The sequence below is a fragment of the Fundulus heteroclitus genome, unplaced genomic scaffold (genome assembly GCF_011125445.2).
Source record: "Fundulus heteroclitus isolate FHET01 unplaced genomic scaffold, MU-UCD_Fhet_4.1 scaffold_252, whole genome shotgun sequence".
In the NCBI taxonomy this organism is placed as follows: Eukaryota; Metazoa; Chordata; class Actinopteri; order Cyprinodontiformes; family Fundulidae; genus Fundulus; species Fundulus heteroclitus.
Genome location: NW_023396663.1, coordinates 110760 through 132886, shown reverse-complemented (window position 1 = coordinate 132886; position 22127 = coordinate 110760). Strand labels below are relative to the sequence as shown.

Below are 22127 nucleotides of genomic sequence, written 5' to 3'. Positions count from 1 at the left end.
GGAGCACACAAGAATTTAAAGTTATTGGCTTTGTTCTTACTTATGGTCTGGAAAATGTTGTTTTAAATGGCTAACAAATATCTACCTTCAATAGGTGACCCTCTGGTTTGACCAGAGAACCTAGCCTGCCAAATCAACAAAGAAAAAATGTGTTTGTTACACTAAGTAAAGTATGGGCCATACCTTACTTAGTGTAATGGAAAAGTTTTACTTTCCTGATACTCACTCTGCCCAGATAAGTATAGAAAGTAACCCCCATTTTTTCATAGGGCTGTATGTGGTTATGGCATCGTAGTACTCCGACAGTCTTGACCACTCAGCAGTGACAGAGAGAGGCTGTTGTTTTCTCACAACACCACCAGACAATGGCATTAGAAAATCGTATGCATGGTCTATGCAGCTTGTTTAGCTATTTTCATGACACAATATTGTCAACCAAAACTTGGCTTCAACTTATTTCTCAAGATTACAAATAGGTAAGACTTCCCATTTTTAAAATGCCGACTCCATACACACACACCTCTGGCCGTCTCACTTCAAGTCGATCTGAAAAGCTGGAAAAGGTTAGTCAATTGCCCAAACAGGGATGAAAACTTAAATAGAACTGACCATGGAGCATATTGGCCTAAAGCCATCTAAGTACATTGGGGATTAAAGCAACTCTAAAATTAAATAAAAAGGTCAGATGAAAAGCAGATTGGTAGTAATGCTTTCTGGACAAATGGTGTTTAAAGGTTTCAGTTTATTTTATTTATTCAAAGATAATTTTAAAATTCATACACAACAATGCACACACTTCCAAATCAATGCATGTTGAATGAAAAAGAGCAGAGAGAAGAGCAATCTCGTGATATCGGCCCCGTAATTCATTTTCCAACAACTCTCCATTCTGCTACTTAATCTTTTTTTTTTTTTTTTTTTTTTACAGTATTTACATTAATCTTTTCTCAGTTAACACAACACCTTCCCTTGTACCACGTGTCCATTACACAGGGTTGCGTTTTCAGTTTGAAATTTAAAATCCCTCCACGTTTCCCGCCGGACCACTTTAGGTGCACGGACTTCCGCTCGCAGCTCGTATATTATCCCGCGTCGTTTTCCGGGTGGTGGTTACATTCAGGCGAGCGAGCGAGCTGTCGTTATAATCAACCTTGTAAACAAAAGTTGCTAAACGGGTTGACTTCAACGACACGTGAAGGAAAAAGACATGCATATCAAAACCGGTGAGTTTGCGCAACCCTGTGGTACCAGCGGCGTGTTTTGTCAACTTTCAGGGCTGTTTTAGGGGCTCTCGGCGCGGTGTTAGCATCTGTGCTAGCGATACCGAAGGCAGCCTGGTCACCGCTTTGAATGGAGGTTGGGGGGAGAGTGGGTGGGGGGGTTACGAAACTTTGACTTCGCTTAGCACGCGGCTAAAGGCGATCCATATTTAAGTTATAACCTCCATGGTTTCAGTTATTGTACCACCGTATAGCCGGATTTATTTTAAAATGTCTTTCCAACAACACGAGGTCATCCATCGAGTTTAATTCGCGCTACTAGTTAGTTTGCTAGCACCGGTGCTGGCTAGTAGCGTTGGCTGTCCTGTTTGAAGGGAGTTTGGTCGCTAATGGCTCCCACCGTGGCGGTGTTTGTCTAGATTAGTTGTTCTAATGGCAGCAGGGCGACGATCCGGGTTTAAAGAAACTAGATTCGTGTAGGCTGGCTTCTGGAAATTTCTGTCTCGACCGGGTCAGGGGACTATGAAGCGTCGCGCCGTTTGGTGCGGTTTACTCTTATTGCTACACCGCACTCAAAAACAATGTTAACCGGATGTTTTAAGTTTAGCCAATACGTCTTAAAATCTTGCTGCTCTTGTCGGAAGTAGAATAAAACAATTACGTCAGCGTATTTTATTTATTTGAGTCATGTGGGCCGATGGTGGTTGTTTAGCAATAAAAAGGATCTAAGGCATTGGTTTTCGCGTAAACGCCTTATCCAGTGATTATTTTTCTGGTATACAATTCATGGAGGTATGCCAAAGTTTAAATTTATTAAAAAGTTAGCTTATGTTATTTCTGAGTTTATTAAATAAAGAAGACTTAGAACGTGTTTTGTAACTGATGCTTAGTGACTGACTATGCACTCCTCGGGATATTTAGATAAAAAAAAAAACAATCCACAAGAGATCTTGGCTCAGCAATTAAAGTTATTTTAAACTCTTGCCAGCGTTTCATTTTTGAGTGTTAGGTTTAATTTCACACAGTCTTAACATTTAAACAGGTTAAGCCCCTTGACATAATGCATCTCTTTTACAAGAAGGCATCAGCACTGACCACAGAGAATTACAAATCGCATTAAAAAACATTGATCATATACGACCCTTGCACATGAACGTGGTGAATTGCAGTGATTTCAACAGAGTTTTAAAAGTCCTTCAGGGTCGCCAGAGCTTTAGGTAGACCCGTTTTTAGTTGATTCCAAGTATTAGGAGCTGAGAAGCAGGATTTATGACTTCTTGTCTAGTTGGGAGCATTGGGAATAGGGCCGGACAATTGATTGCATCTGGAATTTGATCTAAATAAAAAAAAAAACACACAATTTCCAAATCGCAGAGGTCTGCAATTTTTTGTTACGTAACAATTAATGGACCAGATGCGTCCTTTAGGTGTCGGTAATGTGTTTCAAGTGTGTTTGTCTCCACATGGAAGGCAAGAAAGTTGCATCAGTGAGATAACTTAATTTTATTATTTGTTTAGACTTTATGTAATCAATACTTTTTTACCAGAAACTTTCAGGAATCTCACCATAGCATTAAGTACTGATCAAACTGTTTAAGACTTGTTTGTTGGTTACACTTTATGTTCAGCTAGTATTGATGTCCAATTCGACAAGCTTTTCTCTTGAATAAGAATATTCTGATTAATAAACAGTTCAGTTTCTTGTTTTAAATAGTCCTTGTTTACAAGTATCGATATCTACAGGGCATTTTTTTGTTGCTTGTGGTTAATGCAGAGAAAAGTCCAAATTAAATCACGATTATGGTTGAAAAATATATTTTTGGCAAAATCGTACAGCCCTAGTTGAGAACGACACCCATTGATTGGAGATTGTGGTGTCTTCGTTAAATAGCAAAGTGGGTGAGGTGGGATTATTCCTCAAAAGGTTTTTTAATTGATCAAATCCCAATGAGTTGATGCAAATGGGAGATCCAGGTAACTTCAGCGTGGGGCGTACATAGATGGGCGAAGGGGCAGAAGTTGAAGCATCTCAGTGACCCGTGGTACATGGTGAACAGACGCATTCAGACAGAGCACATTAGCATAGTTGGTTAGTTCAAAAACAGCTATTTACACCAATTCCTGTCTTATAGTAAAGGAGAAGCAATGCTCATTTCTGTAATAAAAGCAGTTGATCAATTAGAAAATCCTAAATATTTAAAACTAGGTAAAGTCAATTCGACCATTTAATCTCCATTCGTATGACAACTGACCGATCGTGGATTTTATTAATTGTGCTTCAAGTTGTTCACACAGTTCAATTTAGCTCCAGTAAACATGCAGATAACAAGGGAGTGGTTTTAGTTTAAGTTAGATTTTTTTTTTACAGCAAAGTGAGTGAAGAGGTGGGTTTGTTTTCCAATTGGCATCCCCATCTCATACCAATATGGTAGTTTTTTTCCTAAGTAACCATATACATTAATTATAAAAGGTTACGTCGTATATAAATAATCTTGGCTTCATGCATGTGGAAATTCTCAGTTGTGTGGGTGGTTGCAACAGCAAACAGGCTTAAATGGGAGGCAGCTGGACTTTGGTCCAGTTCTTTCTGAACTTTATCTGAAAGAACTGTGCAAAAGTCATGTTGCCTCCAATTTAAGCTTGTTTGCCAGTCTTGGCTTTATATTTTCTCAAGGCTTTGTAAACCTTGTTTTATTTGGGTCCTGATGACCAGGAAGGCTATAAATTGATATATTGTGAATAGACCCGTAGCTGAAGGCACCATTTTGTACCTGGAAAAAGTCTGGTACTAAATAGCAAAACCATGGAAGTAAAGGTTTTCTTAAATAACTGGTATAAAACTTTTTTTTAAATCAATTTAACATAAATATGAAGCCTGATTTAAGTTAAGAGAAATACACTTGAATGGAGTTGGACAGTCAGGGCTGCTGCTCACAGGGAGTCTGTGCTGATATTTTCACGAGTATGCATTTTGACTGCAGCCTGTAAACACCAGATGGCGCTCCACACCTAAGAACAAGTAGAGCGTAAGCGGGGTTCTGTCCGTCTGAGCTCCTCCGTCGAGATTCGTTCCCCAGGTGCGCCGTTCTGAACCACGCAGCGCTCAGTTTACTGCGGTACGAATTAATGCTGGAAAACATTTATCCCACATTACTCCTCCGTTTAGTTGTAAAGGCATCGGAGGCTAATTAGTTCTGGTGGAGCCAGACTGAAGAAAAAGCAGCAACCTACCCTGCTACTGCTGTAGGTGATCAGTAATGAAAATATAATGGGAAATGATCACAAAGGCAGAAATGGTACAGAGATGTTGCTGAATACATTAGCATAGAGCAGATCCATGTCAGGAGAACGATCCTTTATTTGGCGCTCATTAGTAACAGTATTCGTATTAACAGAAAATTGACTGGCAAATGGAAGCACACAGCAGACTTTACAGATGAGGAGTGATAATGAAATAATTGACTGAATCACAGTTATGTGCATCCATAAGAGATTAACACTTAGGTTTTACCATCCGTTATCTGGTCTACTGAGCTCTAACTCGTACGTCTCTCAAAATGAGGGCAAAGCTCTGAGTTTTTCTTGCAGCTGTTGGTTTAAGGTCCGAGGCTTGTTTTTAACCTTAATGCATAATGGGGGCAAAACGCTGCATATTTATGCACTTAGTGTTTCTTTATCAAACCGAAATGAAAGGATTGCATGACCTGCGTCAGATTGGTTTTATGAGTGGTGCTCAAGGTTAAGGTTACATTGTTAATAGGTTTTGTTCTGGTTCAGGACTGAGGGATGTTTTCTGGACTGCAGGAGGTATTTCACCAAGTATGTTTCCTTTCAGGTACATGGGAAGCAAGCAACACGGTGTGCGAGTCAGAAAGTCTGTGTGACCAAGCAGTCCTTGTCTCAGCAACCAAGTCCGAGCCACAAATCCGTAACCGGCGCCTGTCTCCTGGTTCGGGCAACTGCGGAGGAGGGGGAGGAGGAGGCTGCATCTCCGGTAGAGACCAGACTCCACGTCAGCGGCCACCTCAGGACGAGCTGAACGGCCCGAGCGCCCGCAGGGAGAAGGAGCGCAAACACCTGCCTCACAAGGGTCGCTCCATCCGGAGGGAGGGTCAGAAGGGTCCTGTCCGAGTCAGCGAGCGGCCACAAAAGGCTCACCAGAAGGAGAAGTGGGTGGAGGACAGTCTGTCATTGCTCAAGCCCCCGCCTGCTTTCCCTGTGCAGGACAGTCCTGCCAAGCTGCAGCCCGCTGTCAGCTACGCTTCCAAGGTGAAGGCAGGAGCAACGGGCGGAACGCTGGAGGAGGAGCGCCCCGCCATTGGTGACTTGCTGCAGAACCAGTGGGGTTTAAGTTTTATTAGTGAAGCTAAGCCAATCACAGAAGTCCCCCTCCCTCACCCTGCAACCAGCCCTCTCCTGGGCACGGATGATAAACATCCAGGAGACCTAGAGCATGACGCAGCTCTCACAGATCTGCTTCCTGCTCCGACTTCTGAGATGGTCACGTGTGCAGAGGTGGGGGAGGCCAGTGGGGACCTCTTGCTGAGCTGTCGCCATCTAGTGGAGGCTTTGAACTATCACAATAGAGGTGGGTGCTAAAACGGCAGACTGGCTTACAGTTACAAAACAAGACATTGGTTGGTAATTTTCTTCTTTCTACCTTCTTTAGAATGGAATATTATCTGCAACAGACAGAAGAGAGGTGAGCTCACCAAAGCATTGTTATTTTTATGGGGAAATTGAATGAAATGCAGTCCTTGTGTGTTTTTAGACCAGTAATGACAAACTTATTTTATTAGTATTTGAACTAAAAAAATAATTTGGAATCCAAACCATCATAAACAGAAATTTCTATTTGCTTTGTTTTTATTTTTTTATGGTTAAACTGGGAAAGGCAAGAAACCATCCATCCATTTTCTGACCCTCTTAATCCTTCATGGGGGGGGGGGGGGGGGGGGGGGGGGTTGCTGGTGTCTACCTCCAGCGTTCACTGGGCGAGAGGCGGGGTACACCCTGGACAGGTCGCCAGTCTGTCGCAGGGGGGAAAAAAGCAAGAAACAAATTCTCTTATACTGATACTGCTGACTGTGCTTAACATGGTAGCTGTTGGCCTCACATGCCTTTATAAATGGCTGCTATAGCTGTCTGAGCTTTGTTTGATTTTCATGGTTAAGTCGAAATAAATGGAACAACAAACTGGGTATGCTGGGTAAACTGCTCAGGGTGGCTGTACTTCACTGTAACCTTAAATGAAATGCCATTTGTTTTTGTTTTTTTGTTTTTTTTTTTTTTTTGTTTTTTTTTTCTCAAGGCTGATCTTTCAGATTCTTCTGCTTTTCCTTTCAGATCCAAAAAGAGTCGTCTGGTACCAGGAGACTCCGGAGCGCCCGGCCTAGCAGTGCGGCCGCTGCGGAGCATCGAACACACACCTTCACACACACATTTATACTCACGGAAGATGGACACATTTGAGTCCCACTCACAAGCTGCACTCAGGATGATGTCTTCACATAAAGCCACACTGAGACACTTTGGACTAACTCCTTTGAGACCTTACAGCAATGGACTTTTTTTAAATGCCTTACAGAAAGCCTGCCTTAAATAATCACCTCATTCCTATTTTAGCTTCTTCCTGTAAAGCTGGTCTTTTCCCCTCCATTGTCCCCCCCCCCCTTTTTTTTTTTTAACAATCTCTCGAGGAGTCTAATTTAATATTTTTGTTCCCTTTTTGAAAGCTGCGGTTTTATTCAATTTAGTCTTCTGCAAAGTGAGCGGTGAATCAAGCACTTTGTTTCAAACTGACCAGTCCCTGTGCGTGAGAAGCCCTTGCTGATTTCCAGTTCTAAACCAGAAGAATGTCCTGTACCTACTTGAGTTTTATTGTTCATGAATGCGGGGGGGTCGTCAGAACCATGTCTTCAGTTTACAGCCGGGTCCGGTCAGAAGCCCGGTAGAGTTCAGCCGTTACCCCACAGATCTTAACGCTGTGCTAATTTTTATCTGGTTCCTGTCGGGTGAATGGTTGAATCCATAAGGGATGTCGCCACATTCAGTGTGCTAGGTTTTGAAAAATTGTTTGAATTAATGTTAAAATTACACTGGAGGATGGACATGAGAAAGTACTGCTTAATAAAAAACAGAATAAACTTAAAGTTTGAGTCCTTTTATTTGAACGTGGAGTCCAGGTACATCCAGCTAATCAGGTTTAACTAGCCAGCAGAACGGTTCAGCTCTTGCTGAAGTCCACCTGAATTCTTTACATGCTTCACCTAGAATACATTCTGTACTTGGAGGTCACAACAGTTTAGTCATTTTGACTGTTGATCAATCTAGGCAGAGGTACAGCAGAGCTGTTGTGATTGGCTACAGGGCTTCTTGGTATTTGCTTTAAGCTTACAAAAATATAAAACGTTATCAACCAAACCTTTGAAAGATTATAAAATACTGCAGTTTCCTTCCTGAACTCTGGTTTTTCCACACGCTGGGTGGAAAATCCCTATGTTTCCAGAACCACGCTGTTCTCCGGTCCATTCAGTCTCTCCATGTCACCTCTACTTCATCTGTTCTGTACCTGCAGCAGAACCGACAAGCCAACACAGACAATCAGATGGATCCTGGGCCGAGAAGGGCGACTCCTAAGCACTTAGTTGCTCAAGTTACCTTTGTGTGATCCAAGAGTCCTCCAGCTCTGTGACCCGACCGGTTCGGAACATCTCCCAGCCAGCCTGAGCGATCATTGCTCCGTTGTCTATGCAGAATCTGTGGCATAGGGAAAGATGCAGAACAGAACCCAGTAATTTTTAACCCTCACATAAAGAACATCTTCTGCTTTTATCTTCATTTTCTTAAAAAGGAACAGTTTTAGATGAGTCATTTGTAAGTGGAAGCGTAATTATTTAAATCTAATGATGCACATTGTTCTTTTATATTTGATCACTTTACACATATTAGTTAAGGTGTGGGTTACATATGAACTGTCAATTCCAGCTGGAAGAAGAAAGCTAATCCAACATGGCTGACGATAGGTTCACCTACCGCTCATCTGTGGCAAACAGCTTGGCTCCTCTCTCTTTACACATCACCCCCATCATCTCCTGTAGACGCTGGTTACCTGTGAAGGAAACGGGTGTTGCTTCCTTCATGTTTTATAGGAAATCACATGGATTCACATCAAGCATGTGCTCGCTCAATATCAGTTTTATGCTTAACCGCCTTGTTTTGAAACATTGTGTGCATTTCAAGTTGCATACATGAAAACTACTAGTCAAATGTGTAATTGATATGATCTAATTTGATTAACCTGTCTGAACTTAGCTCACAATTCTATGTGCTGTACTCTGTAGGCACGTAATCAGGTCAGGGTTCCTTTCGCATGAATTACTGCCCAACTGCTTGTGACTACTGACTTTGCTTTATTACTGTAGTTCAGTTAGCTAGCATCATTGCAGTAAAGCCCATATCAGAAGCTCATGAAATTATTCTTGTGCACATTTTCTAGCAGTTTTCCTTCCACTCAACTTTCCATGAACATGAAAGCAATTGGGCTGCTGTGAACAGCCAGCTTCTTTGACAATGAGCTTTTGTGTGGAGCATTCTGGCCATTTATAACCTCCCTCCTTCCCATGATGTAGGGATCAGCAGCAGAAAACGAAAACTAGCTCCTGAGCTGTGATATACTTACAGCCAACTCCTCCTACAATAAGGACCTCCTGGGAGCCGCAGTGAGCCATGGCCCTCTCTGTGGTCTCCACAAGCATGGCAAACACAGTCTCCTGCAGAGTTAGATGAAGGTGTTGCACATCGCTTATGTCACTTGTGAATGTGAAACCTCAAATTTGACTAGAGTCTTGTAGCACAGGTTGAAAATAGAAATAACCAAACGGTTCAGAGTACCTGAAGGGAGAAACACAGGTCCTCTGCTGTGCACTGACCGGAGCTTAGCATTTTATTAGCAGCTTCCTGTTGGCAGAAAACGGTTATTAGAGCTGTAAGCCAGAGTTGTTGTAAACAGGGTCCTTACTCAGTCTGCAGTTGATTTCACTATTGACCAGGTTTGGATAACTGAAGAAGTTCTTGACTTGATTCCCCTTTCCATTGTATGTCCTTCCTTACTCCCTTCCCTACTTGTGTTTCCAACTTTCTTGCCTCCTTTATGTCCTTCCTGTCTTCCTTGATCTGCTCTGGCCTTTCATGTTCTCTTTGCCCTATCTGGCATCCTTTTCCTCACACCTTTTCTTACTTCAATCCATCCCAGAAATTCTTCCTTCTTCCTGTACTTTATTCCTTCCTTGGGGGCTTTTTTTCCTTACTTCTTTCCTATCTCCATTGCTGTATGAGTCCCGTCTTTCCTTTCGTTCTGTCTTTTATTTTAGTCTACCTTCTTGTTTTTTCTTGAATCCTACCTCTTCTTTACTTTCTTTTGTTCACCTTTCCTGTTTTTCTAGTCTTACCTTCCGTCCCTCGAAACCATCTTTGTGCTCTATACTTTTTTGTGTCCTACCTCCCTTCCCTTCATCTTTCCTCCCTTGTGTCCTGTCTCTGGTCCTTCTTTATGTCTGTCCTTCCCTGCGTGTTTCCTTATTTCCTTCTTTGTGCCCTCGGGTTCTTCCATTCTCCCTTGTCCCCTTCCTTCATTTTCTAGTTTTTACGGGTACCATATACCGTCTCGGCAATTTCTCAGGTTCCCTCTAGTGGTGAGAAGTGGTAATTGTAGAATAATGATGTCAGAGAACACGGTTCCATTTACTTAATGTATATATTAGCCCTACATCTCGATTAAACAACTTTTGAGTCTATATCAACTCTACGTGTGAATTAAATGGAAGTGAGGTTAAAATAAGTCATGATCCAGCACCGGTCCAAACTACAGTTACATCTGAAGCACTACAACACGTTCCTCCTGCGCCTTGCAAAAGGGTTCATATCCATCGAGGTTTTTCCCATTTGTCACGTTGCAACCACAAACTTTAAAGGAGCAATAAGTGAAATTTCATTATTTTAGATAGAAAGAACTAAAAAATAGACTAAAGAACTAAAAAAAAAAATTATATATATATATATATATATACATACATACATACACACGATATTTCACCGTTAGGTGGAGCTTGAGCACCTTCTGTAGACCAACGCCTCTCTCTGCCTCGCTCCAGCTCTCCTTCTCATATATATATATATATATATATATATATATATATATATATATATATATATATATATATATATATACGGGGCAACTGGTCCAGCTATGTAACACACACAAAAATAAATGTGTGCTATGTATTTGTTTTTATCTCCCTTAAGTCAGTACTTTGTAGAGCCCCGCGATTACAATTCTTCCTGGGTATGTCTACAAGCTTTGCACATTTACAGCTGAAATTGTTGCTAGTATTTAGGTATTATTCAGGTATATGATAGTAATACACATGTATTCTACATCTTTAATATTATTGTAATAAAAACATCTAATACCATCCATCATTTTCCTTCCTCTTCAAAATTATACATGACTTTATGTTGGTTTTAGGACTGGGCTCAGATAAAATCCCAACAGATCCATACATTTGTGGTTATAAGGTGACAAATTGAGGGAAAAAAAGGACCATTTGCAAAACACTAAGTGTGTATGTTATTCGCTAACCTCAATAAAGGACAAAATCCCAGAAAAAGACACGTCCATTCCCTTCACTGTGTAAGGCAGCTCCACGTATCGAGTTCCTCTGTTAGAAGAAGACAAAAAGAAAAGAATGTTTCCCATCTGGCTCGCTATGTGATGGATGTTTGTTATGGTCCTACTCACTTCTTGGCCATCTGCTCTATGTTGTATCCTGGACTTGGATCGTTGGAAATCTGGTAGGAGATCCATAAACAAGCATTAACATGGATGTACACAAGAAAAAAAAAAAACATGGTTGACGTTACCAACACAAACCTTGATGACTCTGGCAAACCTGTCCAAACAATTGCCGACAGCGATGTCAATGGTCTCCCCAAATATTCTGTATCTCCGCTCCAAGTATGCGATAACCTGCAGTCACAGAGCAGGTTTCCTTCATAGTTTCAATGGAAACATTCCAGACGTTTACAGAATCCACATTCAACCGTTCCCACTTTCTTACTTCCATCTTCAGAATCAGAATCAGAATGAAGTTTAATCGCCAAGTAGATTTGCACTTACAAGGAATTTGACTTGGTGTTGATGGTGCAGACAAAGAATAAAAAATACAATAAAATAAAAAGGATATATATACAGAAGCTATATACACTCAGTAAACTGTGCGTTATTGTAACGCAGAAGCTTGGAAGTCCTGAACGGGGGAGAAAGACAGTGTCCAGTTTCACTGGCGGCTCTTGGCCTTGTTCATAAGGCTGGTAGCAGATAGGAAAAAAGTGTTCTTGTGACTTGAGGTTGTGGTCCTGATGGACCGCAGCCTCCTGCCAGAGGGAAGTGACTAAAATAGACTGTGACTTGGGGTGCGAGGGATCAGCCACAATCTTCCCTGCACGCCTCAGAGTCCTGGAGGTGTACAGGTCCTGGAGAGATGGAAGATTGCAGCCAATCACTAGTGATGTGTCCCTCCGTATCGAGGCTTCGAAGCATGTGTCGAGTAATCCAGGAGGATTTCTGTAAAGCGCATATCAAGGCTTGTATCAATGACGTATGTGGTGACGTTTGAAGCCTTGTGTGCCGGCCGTACCACGTGACTGATTCAGGAAGTGGTTCGCAGTTTGGCCACTGAGCTATATTATACACTGCAGCGCTAATAGCCCGCTGTTAGAACGAGTCACTTTGAAGCCACCAGCTGCCATAATGGTACTCCCTATTTTTTCCCAGTAACTAGGGAATATGTGCGCTACAGCATCGAATAACGAGGATTTTCTCATGTTTAGGGAGGGCCTTAAAACTTTTAAAATGTCAAATGCCATATACTTTTATGTTATGTTCTAAAACTATCAAGTACTGAGAAAGTCATGTGCTGGAATATTTTGCATTTTATTTATTTAAATATATATATATATATAACATTTATAAATATTTTTTATAAATGTCTTTTTAGTGCTTTACTTGTTTAGCATAACTCGCTAAAAAAACCATAGACATAATATAAGAGTAGACGCGTCATTGGGCGGGTTCTGCCTATGCTGCGATGCGTCAGAGCGTCTGCCATCTTAAATGTGGCAAATCTGCAGTTACTCAGTCACTTAAACAGTATCAGAGGGACTTTAATCTCTGAATATACTTTGTATTCGTAAAAAAATTTTTTTGTAATATTACAAGTTTATTTTCGTATCCCTTTAGCTTCATTCTCCTGAATTTATTCTCCTAAAGGATAAAAATATTTAAAATAATCTAACCTGGCCCTATTACTCCAGGAGTGAAATAATTCTGCAAGCTGTGATTATTCTGGAAATGTTCCCCCTTAATTCTCATAATATGATGTTTTTATCATAACATTATCACTTTTGTGTTAGTTTGTCTATTTTTACTTTATTGACCTAGGACTTTTTTTCTCATATTAAAAATTTTACCTCTTTAATACTCCCCCAAAAAATTTGTGTGTGTGTGTGTATTTATTGCAGCACAGGAATGAGGCATCTTCTCTGATCCACGTTCACAATAACAGAACTCAACTTTTTTCTGCCACATACAATATGGAGGTGACGTTGATGTGCGAACCTGCGCCCTATGACGCGTCTACGTATATATGTCTGTGAATAAAACATCCATAACTTGCTGTCGCACTACAGTTTTAGGATCAGGAGCGGTGCTCCTTGAGCGCCCCCTGCCTAGAGCTAAGGAACTGCTGGCCTTACCTACAACCAGCTCTTTGGCTTTTATGATCATGCGCAGAAGCACACAAACATGTTACCTGCACACAGTTTGATGACCAAAACACAATTCGTAATCCACATATATTAAATTGTGGAAAATCAGTTCATAACTGTTTGAACAATTGAATTTATGATCTAGAGACAGGAAGATGCATTCACAGAATGGAAGCCAGCACAGTTAACATGGGTTGCGCAATCCCAGGGGAGGCCAAGCTCGCTGCGGCCTCACAGGCTTCACTATCAAGCGCCACCACGGATTTACATGAAAAATAGCGAAAAGTCTGCGATTTTAAAGAAAATATGAGAAAAAATTAGGAAGTTAGATAAATAAAATACTTATTACAAATGACAAATTTATATTAAGTTATTATGTATTTTCTTTCTTTCCATGATGACAAGTGAGGCCTGGCCAGTTGGTATACACATTCAGTACACAAAAAAAAAAAATGTGGTGGGCCAGTTTAATCCAAAATGCCAGGGCCGATTTTTTGTCCCAGTCCACCCCTGAGCGTACCAGATGGTGATGAAGGAGGTGAGCATGGACTCAACGATGGAGGAGTAGAACTGCACCATCATTGTCCTTCGCGGGTTGAATTTCTTCAGCTGCCGTAGGAAGTACATTCTCTGCTGGGCTTTCTTGGTGAGGAAGTTGATGTTCAGCTCCCACTTTAGGTCATGGGAGATGACAGTTCCCTGGAAGCGGAAAGACTCCAGTGTCAATTGTGGAGTCACAGAGGGTGATGGGGGTAGCTGGGGCTGAGTTCTTCCTGAAGTCCACAACCATCTCCAGGTTATTCTCCCTGCACCAGGTCACCAGATGGTCAGCCTCCCACCTAGGCGGACTCGTCTCCATCAGAGATAAGTCCGATGAGAGTGGCGTCGTCCGTGAACTTCAGGAGCTTGACAGACTGATGACTGGAGGTGCAGCTGTCGGTGTACATGGAGAAGAGCAGAGGAGAAAGAACACAGCCCTGGGGGAAACCAGCGCTGATGAGCTGTGAGTCAGAGTCATGTTTTCCCAGCTTCACGTGCTGCTTCCTGTCAGACAGGAAGTCTGTAATCCACCTGCAGGTGGAGTCAGGCACATTCAGCTGGGAGAGCTTCTCCTGAAGCAGTGCTGGGATGATTGTATTGAAGGCAGAGCTGAAATCCACAAACAGGATCCTGGCGTAGGATCCTGGCGTAGCTTCCTGCAGAGTCCAGGTGCTGTAGCTCTACGGTTCTTCAGGAGTGAATGCTGCTTGTCGGGACTTTGATGCAATCTACTGGTTCCCTTATACAGGAAATTTTTTACCAATCTGTATAATATGATTGATTCTGACTTTGTAAAGTGCCTCGAGATGACATGTTTCATGAATTGGCGCTATATAATTAAAATTGAACTGAATTGAATTGACTATGTGGTGAAGGGCCATGTTGACAGCGTCGTCTGCAGACCTGTTGGCTCTGTAGGCAAACTGTAGGGGGTCCAGGAGGGGATCTGTGATTTCTTTAAGGTGTGAAAGCACAAGGTGCTCAAAGGACTTCATAACCACAGAGGTCAGAGCGACAGGTCTAAAGTCATTAAGTCATGTGGTCCTTATAATCCTTAAAAAGATTATAAAAGGAGATTCACTAAGAATTTATGGTGTACATCCTGAAGTGGACAGAATTTAACTACGAGATGTAAAAGAATACCCGGAGAAGGAAAACACAAGGAGAGCAGGACCGAAGGACATTAGAGAGGGTGGAAGGTATGAAGGCAGGATATTAGGGAGGAAGACAGAAGGCCATTGGGGAGGAAGGAATGAAGGGAGGAGATTAGGGCGGAAAGAAGGACATTAGTGAGGGAAGAGACTGGAACAACAGATGGTGGCCTGGCGGTATGCAGCATGAGCCTTGCAAAATCTAATTCCAGAAGCCAGCATGTATCTGACTTACCGGTATGATTAACATCTGATTCTTAATCTCAGCAGAGGCTGTTTTGTAAGGACCGAAGCTGGAAACCCACCTGGGTGTTGCCCCCGCTAACATAAAGCACTGTGGGGTTGTTGGACTTGGTTATGAGTCGGCCCATCTCGATGTGTCCGATACAGTGGTTGACTCCGAGGAGGGGCTTACCCCACAGCTGCGCAACCGTGCGAGCTACAATGGCTACTGTGACCAGTGGGGCCCCCATACCTGGGCCTGGGGAGGAGGGGGGCAAGTTTATCACTTGGTTTCCTGGGAGCTAAAATTACATTTATATACCTTTGAGCCTTTGCTTTTCCACCGTTATTAATAAAAAAAAAAACATTTTATAATGGCAAAAGAAACATTAAACAAAAACTGTTTTAATGTTTCAAATTCTTATTTTCAAAAAAATGTCTAAATATTTTTTCCTTTCCAGTTCCCAATCGTGATACTTTGTGCTGATCTTTTGTTACCTTTAGTGTATGCCACACAGTCAATGTCTGCAGGCTTCAGCCCTGCTTGCTCCAGCGCCTCCTTCAGGACAGTCAGTATGACTGCACGATGATGCCTGGCCGTGTCACTCGGCATGAACCCTGAGGCCAATAAATAAAAATACGTGGTCAGATTCAGACAAGTTTGCCAGATGTGGACAACGAAGGATGGGGGAGGGGGTTTTAACAGAACTTTCCTTGGCCGGGCGGAGTGATGTAGGTCCGTCTCGGGTTGGACAGCACTTCGCCATCACTGATGATGCCGACGCCAATTTTGTTGGCACTTCCTTCGAATCCAATTACTACGGTCATGGTAACTAAGAAAAAACAGACAAATGATGGAGACTGACATGCTGTAGGTTTAAAATAGCCATTTCAAGTCAGAACCCGTCGGCTTGTGACCTCCAGCTGACTGAAAGGTTGTGATTCCTCCAGCAACACACAGAGGCTGTCTGACCATCCTAGTGGGTCCCACAGCAGATGTATGTCCGAGAGAAAGCAGCAGAGTCAGAGATGTTTCACATATTCACTGTCCACACAGATCAGATTGTACCTATGTTTTTTTTTTCCTCATTTTTATTTTTGAGGGCTGCTAGTTTCCCAGATTTAAAAGCGGCTACAACTTTCAAAAAATTTACACTTTGCCATCGTCCAAATATTTTCTGAAAGGTTGTTGGGAACCATAAAGAAGCTTTAACAAAAAATAAATAAATAAATAAAAACTTGTATATCAGCTCTTTTTTGGTGAGCAGTGGTTTTGTCCAAGGCACTCCATTTTGGTGAACTCCCTTTTTTGTTGTTGAATCGTGAACTCTGACCTTAACTCAAGCAAGGAAGCCCTGCAGTGTTTAAGATGCTGTTCTGAGTTCTTTTGTGGCCTTTTGGATGAAATGTGGATGCGGTGTAATTTTGGTAAGCTGACATATCCAAAGAAGATTCATCAATGTTCAATATTTAATTCCATTTGTAGCCTTAAAAATTACATTTGTAACCTAAAAGACTGAAATTCTCATAGACTGTTTCCCACCTTGAATTTAATTCAGATCTGGCTCTGATGTTTTGCTTTTTGAGATCTTTTCACTAGCTTCATATTACCATAAAGGTTCTAGTTAAGTAACAGTAAGGTGTAAAAGTAAAGTGTTGCTGAAACAGAATGAATCTGTTATATATGCACAAATTTCTAAGTTATTTAAAATAGCATGTCGTCAGTCAGGCTGTCTTTGTCTAATATAAAAATTTGTTGGATTTAAGTGTGACAAAAAAAGCAAAAACAACAATGGAAGGGGGAACATACTATCTTAGGGCACGTTTCACTGTCATTTGACACTAATAGGAAGAAAAACAAATCAATTATACTGTCCTGCCTTTTGTTAAAAGACAGAAATATATTCATGGTTGAATAAATTACATAAATAGGTTAATAAATAAGTTCATAGTTTAAAATTAGTCCAAGTAAACCCATGCTAAAAACAGTTAAAGGGTTTTGGGTGTGATATTTAATCACAGTGAGATATATTTGGCAGATTTGTACGTGGATTACCTGAGCTAGCCAGTGCTTGCATCTTAAAACTATCTTTAATGTATTTTCCCCAGGAAAAGCAGCGTTTCAAATTTATGAATTAAGCTTCTTTCGAGAACTTTTTCTTTCTTTCCCAGTGTCCTTTATAGCAATGTGGCAATAAGAATTGATGTCTTAATGCCAAATAGAGTTCGACAGATTTTGCTTTCACAAGTGGAGCAAACAGCTTTCGCCATAATGCTCCACGGTCTGCCTTGCTGTGGTTACAGAGAGGTGTCTGTTTTGTAGAATAAATCATCCGCCGATGAGTTATTGATCCGGAAAAGCCGAATCTGTGAATATCTTTCTAACTTTACCGAAGTGACAGTCATTTTTTTTTTTTTGTCCCCAGTGTCCTGTCTAGCAATGTGGCAATAATAATTGATGTCTTAATGCCAAATAGAGCTCGACAGATTTTGCTTTCACAAGTGGAGCAAACAGCTTTTGCCATAATGCTCCGCTTGATTTGTGCATGTAAATAGCTTTATTGTGATTCCTGCAGGGAGAATTTCAAATTATATGGACACTACAATGGGAAAGTAGGAGAGTAAAGGAAGAACAAGTAGAGAAAAAAAAGAAAGAGAAGAGGTGAAAGAAAGAAGAGATAAAAGGGAGCGAATGATAAAACGTCCTGTCTGCTCCATCACCTGGAAAGAGACGCAAAAAGAACAGCAGAACCAACAGACATAAAGCAACAGATACAATTGAGTAACACCTTGATGCCATTGCTAAATCATATGTATTATTATTTAAGCTGACATGTGTATTTGTGTAATTATAGGCTTTCTGTATATAAGTGAACACTTAATACCTGGAACCCTGCACCTATGGGAGTTGGTGAGAGTGCACTAGTTTAGGTGAAAATTATCCAAAAGGAAATAGCTCGATAGTGGTTGTGGAGAACCAAAGACCTGCCTTCCCCGAGCACAGAGGCAGGGGTCAGGGGACCCATAACCCCGGACTCCCAAAGGGGCCCCCAAAGCAGTGCGCCCAAGAGGGGCCATCACAGGAAATCTGCAACCCCCCAAGGAAAGAGGAGAGACGACCCAGAGGAAATCCTCCAGCCACCCAATGCTGACGCCCCCAAGAGCCGCGGGGACGAGCCCGTGGGCTCCGCCGGCAGCCAGCCGCGCTGAAGTGGTCCCGGCCATGGGCCCTGAGGGCTAGAGGCCCCAGGGGTGCCCCGCCACCGGGAATGGGCCGGCACCCACCCGGGAACCCGCCCCAAACCCGAGGACCGTCAATGCGCCAGAGGGCCAAGGCGCCTGCCAGCGCACCTATCGGAGACTTGAGATGTTCTTGGGAGAGGGAGCGGACCGGACCCGTACCTGGAAAAAAAAAAAAAAAAAACTCATTCACACCAGTACTCCCTAGTGCCCCACTCACCACACACAGACAAAAAAAATAAAGGACGCTGTACACACATTCCCACATAACACTCACATCCAAAAATCCCAAGTGGGGGGGTCACCACAATTCAACTATACGACTGCCTGTGCCCGACCCCCGGACCAGACGTCCCCCAGACCAGGCCCCCCAAAGAGGGGGGGCCAACACGACCCGTACGGGCCACCCGACCAGAACCCCCCTCACCCACTAAATACATAATAAACCCCCTCCCTCCCCGACCTTACCCTAGCCACCCCTGCCCCCCACCCCTTTCTGGGGAGAGCAGAGGCGTCAGCCCCAGACCCGGCAAGCCGCTGGCTACCCACAGCAGCCCCCCGCCGAGACCCCGGACCAAGTGGGCCGCACCTACTCCAGGCCGCAGACTCCGTGCCGCGATCGGAGATCGGGGGTGTGCATAAGACCCCCGATCCTCCCTACGCCCGCTCAGATGTTGTGTTGTTGCATGTTGTTCTCAAGTATGTTTAAAACTTGGAGCGCCGAGGTGAGGCTCACACAACATCAGCCCCCCCCCCCCCCCCCCCCCCCCCCAGACGTCTTCACCCCCCCCCCCCCCCCCCCCCCCATACCGTGGCCTACATGAATGTGCGTGAATGTAAGTTCTTCCGAGAACTTAAGAAAAGCAAGCCTTGTGTGGAGAACTTTTTCATATTGTTCGCTGGCTGTCTAGCTTCACATAGTCACGTGAAGCTAAACAGAGGACAAGACATATACAGAACAGAACAATAAAAAAATAATAACTGGTCTGGATTGTCAGCCATCACCAGGCCAGATTTTTAGACATCACTCCACTTTTCCATGTAGTAGTGACTATAAATGGTGACTTCTGAGTAGTAGAGATCTTCAAATCCTTGAACAGGAACAAAAAACAAACATACTATACTATAGAGGCTATGACAAAAACTATAAAAATCAAGGTAAAGTTAAATCTTAAAAACCTTGCTTTCTAGTTTTTAATCAAACGTTTATAGATATATGCTACACAGACATAGGCTTTCAGTCAGAATGTTATCCTAGCACAACATGTTTTTGCATAGAGTTTGGCCTAGATAGATACTTCTTTGGAGGAGCAGAGATAAGCAATTGCTCCCTAATTAGCGCTGCTCCTCAACCTAGTGCAGGCGGTGGGAGACAAAACAAGTCAAGCCAAAATAACATCCCAGTTGGAAAATCCACCTCATGCATGAAGCTTTTACAGAGCTGCAGATCTCCTCCACAGACCAAAAAAGTTTAAATAACAAAACAACTGGACTTGTTTCTGAAGTTTGAAGACGTTTTGCTTCCTATCTAGAAAGCTTTCTCAATTCAAAAAGTCTCAAGTAGTTTGGAGTTGCAAGCTTTATACTACTGCCCATCAAAGGCCTTGTAATGGCTTAGATAACATGCAAATTGAACCGAAACAGGTCCACCCCTTAGTAATGGGGAGTCGTTAAGGTCCTTGTAGGCCTACAAATTGAACCGAAACTGGTCCACGCCTCTGCAGTGAGGAGTCGTTGGAGTTGTTATTGGCTTGGTTTACAAGAGCGATGTTTTGGTCACCTGTACAGATCACCCGTATTGGAGAAACCAAACAACCTCTCCACAGACACATGGTTCAACACAGGAGAGCCACCTCCTCGGGACAAGACTCTGCTGTCCACCTACACCTTAAGGACAAAGGACACTCCTTTGAGGACCAAAATGTTCACATTTTTGACAAAGAAGACAAATGGTTTGAAAGGGGCGTGAAGGAAGCCATCTCTGTTAAGAGAGAAAAACCAACCTAAACAGAGGAGGAGGACTAAGGTTTCAACTCTCAAAAACTTACAACACAGCAATAGTGTTGATTCCTCCCAATTATCACCTCAATCTACACCTCCGTACGAGTGATCAAAACATCACTCGTACGGAGGTGAGGATTGTAAACCAGGCCAATAACGACCCTAACGCCTCCCCATTGCAGAGGCGTGGACCAGTTTCGGTTCAATTTGCAGGCCTACAATGACCTTAACGACTCCCCATTACTAAGGGGTGGACCTGTTTTGGTTCAATTTGCATGTTATCTAAGCCATTACAAGGCGTTTGTTGGTCAGTACTATAAAGCTTGCTACTCCACATTACTTCAGACATTTTGAATTGAGAAAGCTTTCTGGATAGGAAGCAAAACGTCTTCGAACTTCGGAAACAAGTCCAGTTGTTTTGTTTATAAAACTTCTTTGGAATGACCATGACTGAGAATCTTCACCAGCATACTCCTCTACAGACCGCTGTAGAGGGTAAGCCCCTCCTCGGAGTCAAGTCCTAGGTGCACAAAGGAGCGTTATTGCACATCCTGCCTCCCAGCAACTGTTAGACTATAACCACCAAACACTGCTTCCAACAAACTCAATAAGGTATTTACATCTTACACGGTTATTTCCATTCTTGTAGAAAGTTTGTGTTTTTTTTAATACATGCATACATACACACACGTGACATTTTGCACATTTCTTAAACTCGGCCATATCAGTTGCACACTTCTTTGACTTCTTGTACACAAGAAATCAAAAAAGTGTGTGCTAAAACCACTGTAGTTATATGTTGGTGTTTTTCTCATGTTGTAAATGTGTTCTTTGCTGCTGGTACGCCTGAAATTCCCGATTGTAAAGGGATGTTCTAAGTAAAGCACACCGACTGACAGCAGCTGTCATTAGCGACTGCTCTGGCTGCAGCTTCTCTGTCATTCCAATATTGTTTTAGATTATCGGAGCAATAAACAACAAAAGTTTACCGTTTTTTTTCTTCTTTTAGTTCCTCTCCTTCCAGGTTAATTTTCACTGCAGTGCTCTATTGACTTCTGCAGCAGTTTCCTATAGACAGCTCTAAAGGACCCAAAACATTAGGAGCCGTGAAACCCGCCTGACCCTAAAAAATTAAAAGTATTTGCCAGTCAAATAGTTTAATAGTGTGATGCGTCAGAATAATGTCAAACACCGTAAAGCAGTAGGTAGAATATATTTGTTTATTTTCTGCTGATGCCTGAGGAAGACATGATTTTTGTGTGTAGATTTTCAGGCATGTGTGTTGGCAGCTATGGAGTCCGAGCAGCACGTGTTCAGTATGTTGAGCTCACTGAGCTATATAATACACTGGAGTGCTGATTTTGCCGAAAAACTGAAGTCACTGGCCGCCATCTTCCTACTCCCTACTCTCACAGAATCCCATAGGATTTGCTTGCAACAACAAGCAGTTTTCTGGCTGTGTGAAACGTTTCACAGGTAATTCTACAGTCAGTGGATGTACCAACACTATCAACTACTAGGAAATTAGGTGCTGAAATATTTTACATGTTATTCATAATATATATATATATATATATATATATATATATATATATATATATATATATATATATATATATATATATATATATATATAATGTGTGTATATGTATGTATATATATATAATGTGTGTATATGTATGTATATATATATAATGTGTGTATATGTATATATGTATAATGTGTGTATATGTATTTATATATATATAATGTGTGTATATGTATATATATATATATATATATATAATGTGTGTATATGTAAATATATGTTTTTGTATATTGTTATTTATATATTTATAAATGTTAAATATATATATTTAAATGAATAAAATGCAAAATATTTCAGCACATGACTTTCTCAGTACTTGATAGTTTTAGAATATAACAT

The 22127-nt window shown here is 42.0% G+C and overlaps 2 protein-coding genes across 3 annotated transcripts in view; one reads left to right on the top strand and one right to left on the bottom strand.

Moving 5' to 3' along the window:
• Positions 1-1059: 1059 nt before the first annotated feature.
• On the top strand, positions 1060-7372 carry si:ch211-214j24.10 (uncharacterized protein LOC558894 homolog). The gene is made up of 4 exons (XM_012858792.3): positions 1060-1223; positions 5056-5808; positions 5890-5922; positions 6567-7372. Exons 1-4 carry the CDS (start codon positions 1208-1210, stop codon positions 6614-6616), a joined length of 852 nt encoding a protein of 283 aa, XP_012714246.1. The 5' UTR covers positions 1060-1207; the 3' UTR covers positions 6617-7372.
• The window catches only part of LOC105922864 (O-sialoglycoprotein endopeptidase), a 65658-nt gene continuing 50898 nt past the window's right edge, over positions 7368-22127 (bottom strand). Inside the window, exons 1-12 of one of the 2 annotated variants that reach the window (XM_021314363.2) lie at positions 21190-21310; positions 15673-15792; positions 15458-15577; positions 15043-15218; positions 11152-11247; positions 11020-11069; positions 10861-10939; positions 9114-9179; positions 8902-8992; positions 8256-8331; positions 7881-7979; positions 7368-7791 (exon numbers count right to left, since the gene is read on the bottom strand). In XM_021314363.2, the coding sequence (XP_021170038.1) occupies positions 7752-7791; positions 7881-7979; positions 8256-8331; positions 8902-8992; positions 9114-9179; positions 10861-10939; positions 11020-11069; positions 11152-11247; positions 15043-15218; positions 15458-15577; positions 15673-15787 (1008 nt within the window). In that variant the 5' untranslated portion in view covers positions 15788-15792; positions 21190-21310 and the 3' untranslated portion in view covers positions 7368-7751. Of the gene's footprint in view, positions 7792-7880; positions 7980-8255; positions 8332-8901; positions 8993-9113; positions 9180-10860; positions 10940-11019; positions 11070-11151; positions 11248-15042; positions 15219-15457; positions 15578-15672; positions 15793-21189; positions 21311-22127 lie in introns of those variants that run through there. The other variant, XM_036129939.1, reaches the window with a different exon arrangement.

Excerpts from the sequence above, each read along its gene's own strand:
- si:ch211-214j24.10 (XM_012858792.3), top strand. Across the intron at positions 5,809-5,889 it reads TTTGAACTATCACAATAGAG|AATGGAATATTATCTGCAAC; the intron begins GTGGGTGCTAAA and ends TACCTTCTTTAG. Across the intron at positions 5,923-6,566 it reads CTGCAACAGACAGAAGAGAG|ATCCAAAAAGAGTCGTCTGG; the intron begins GTGAGCTCACCA and ends TTTTCCTTTCAG.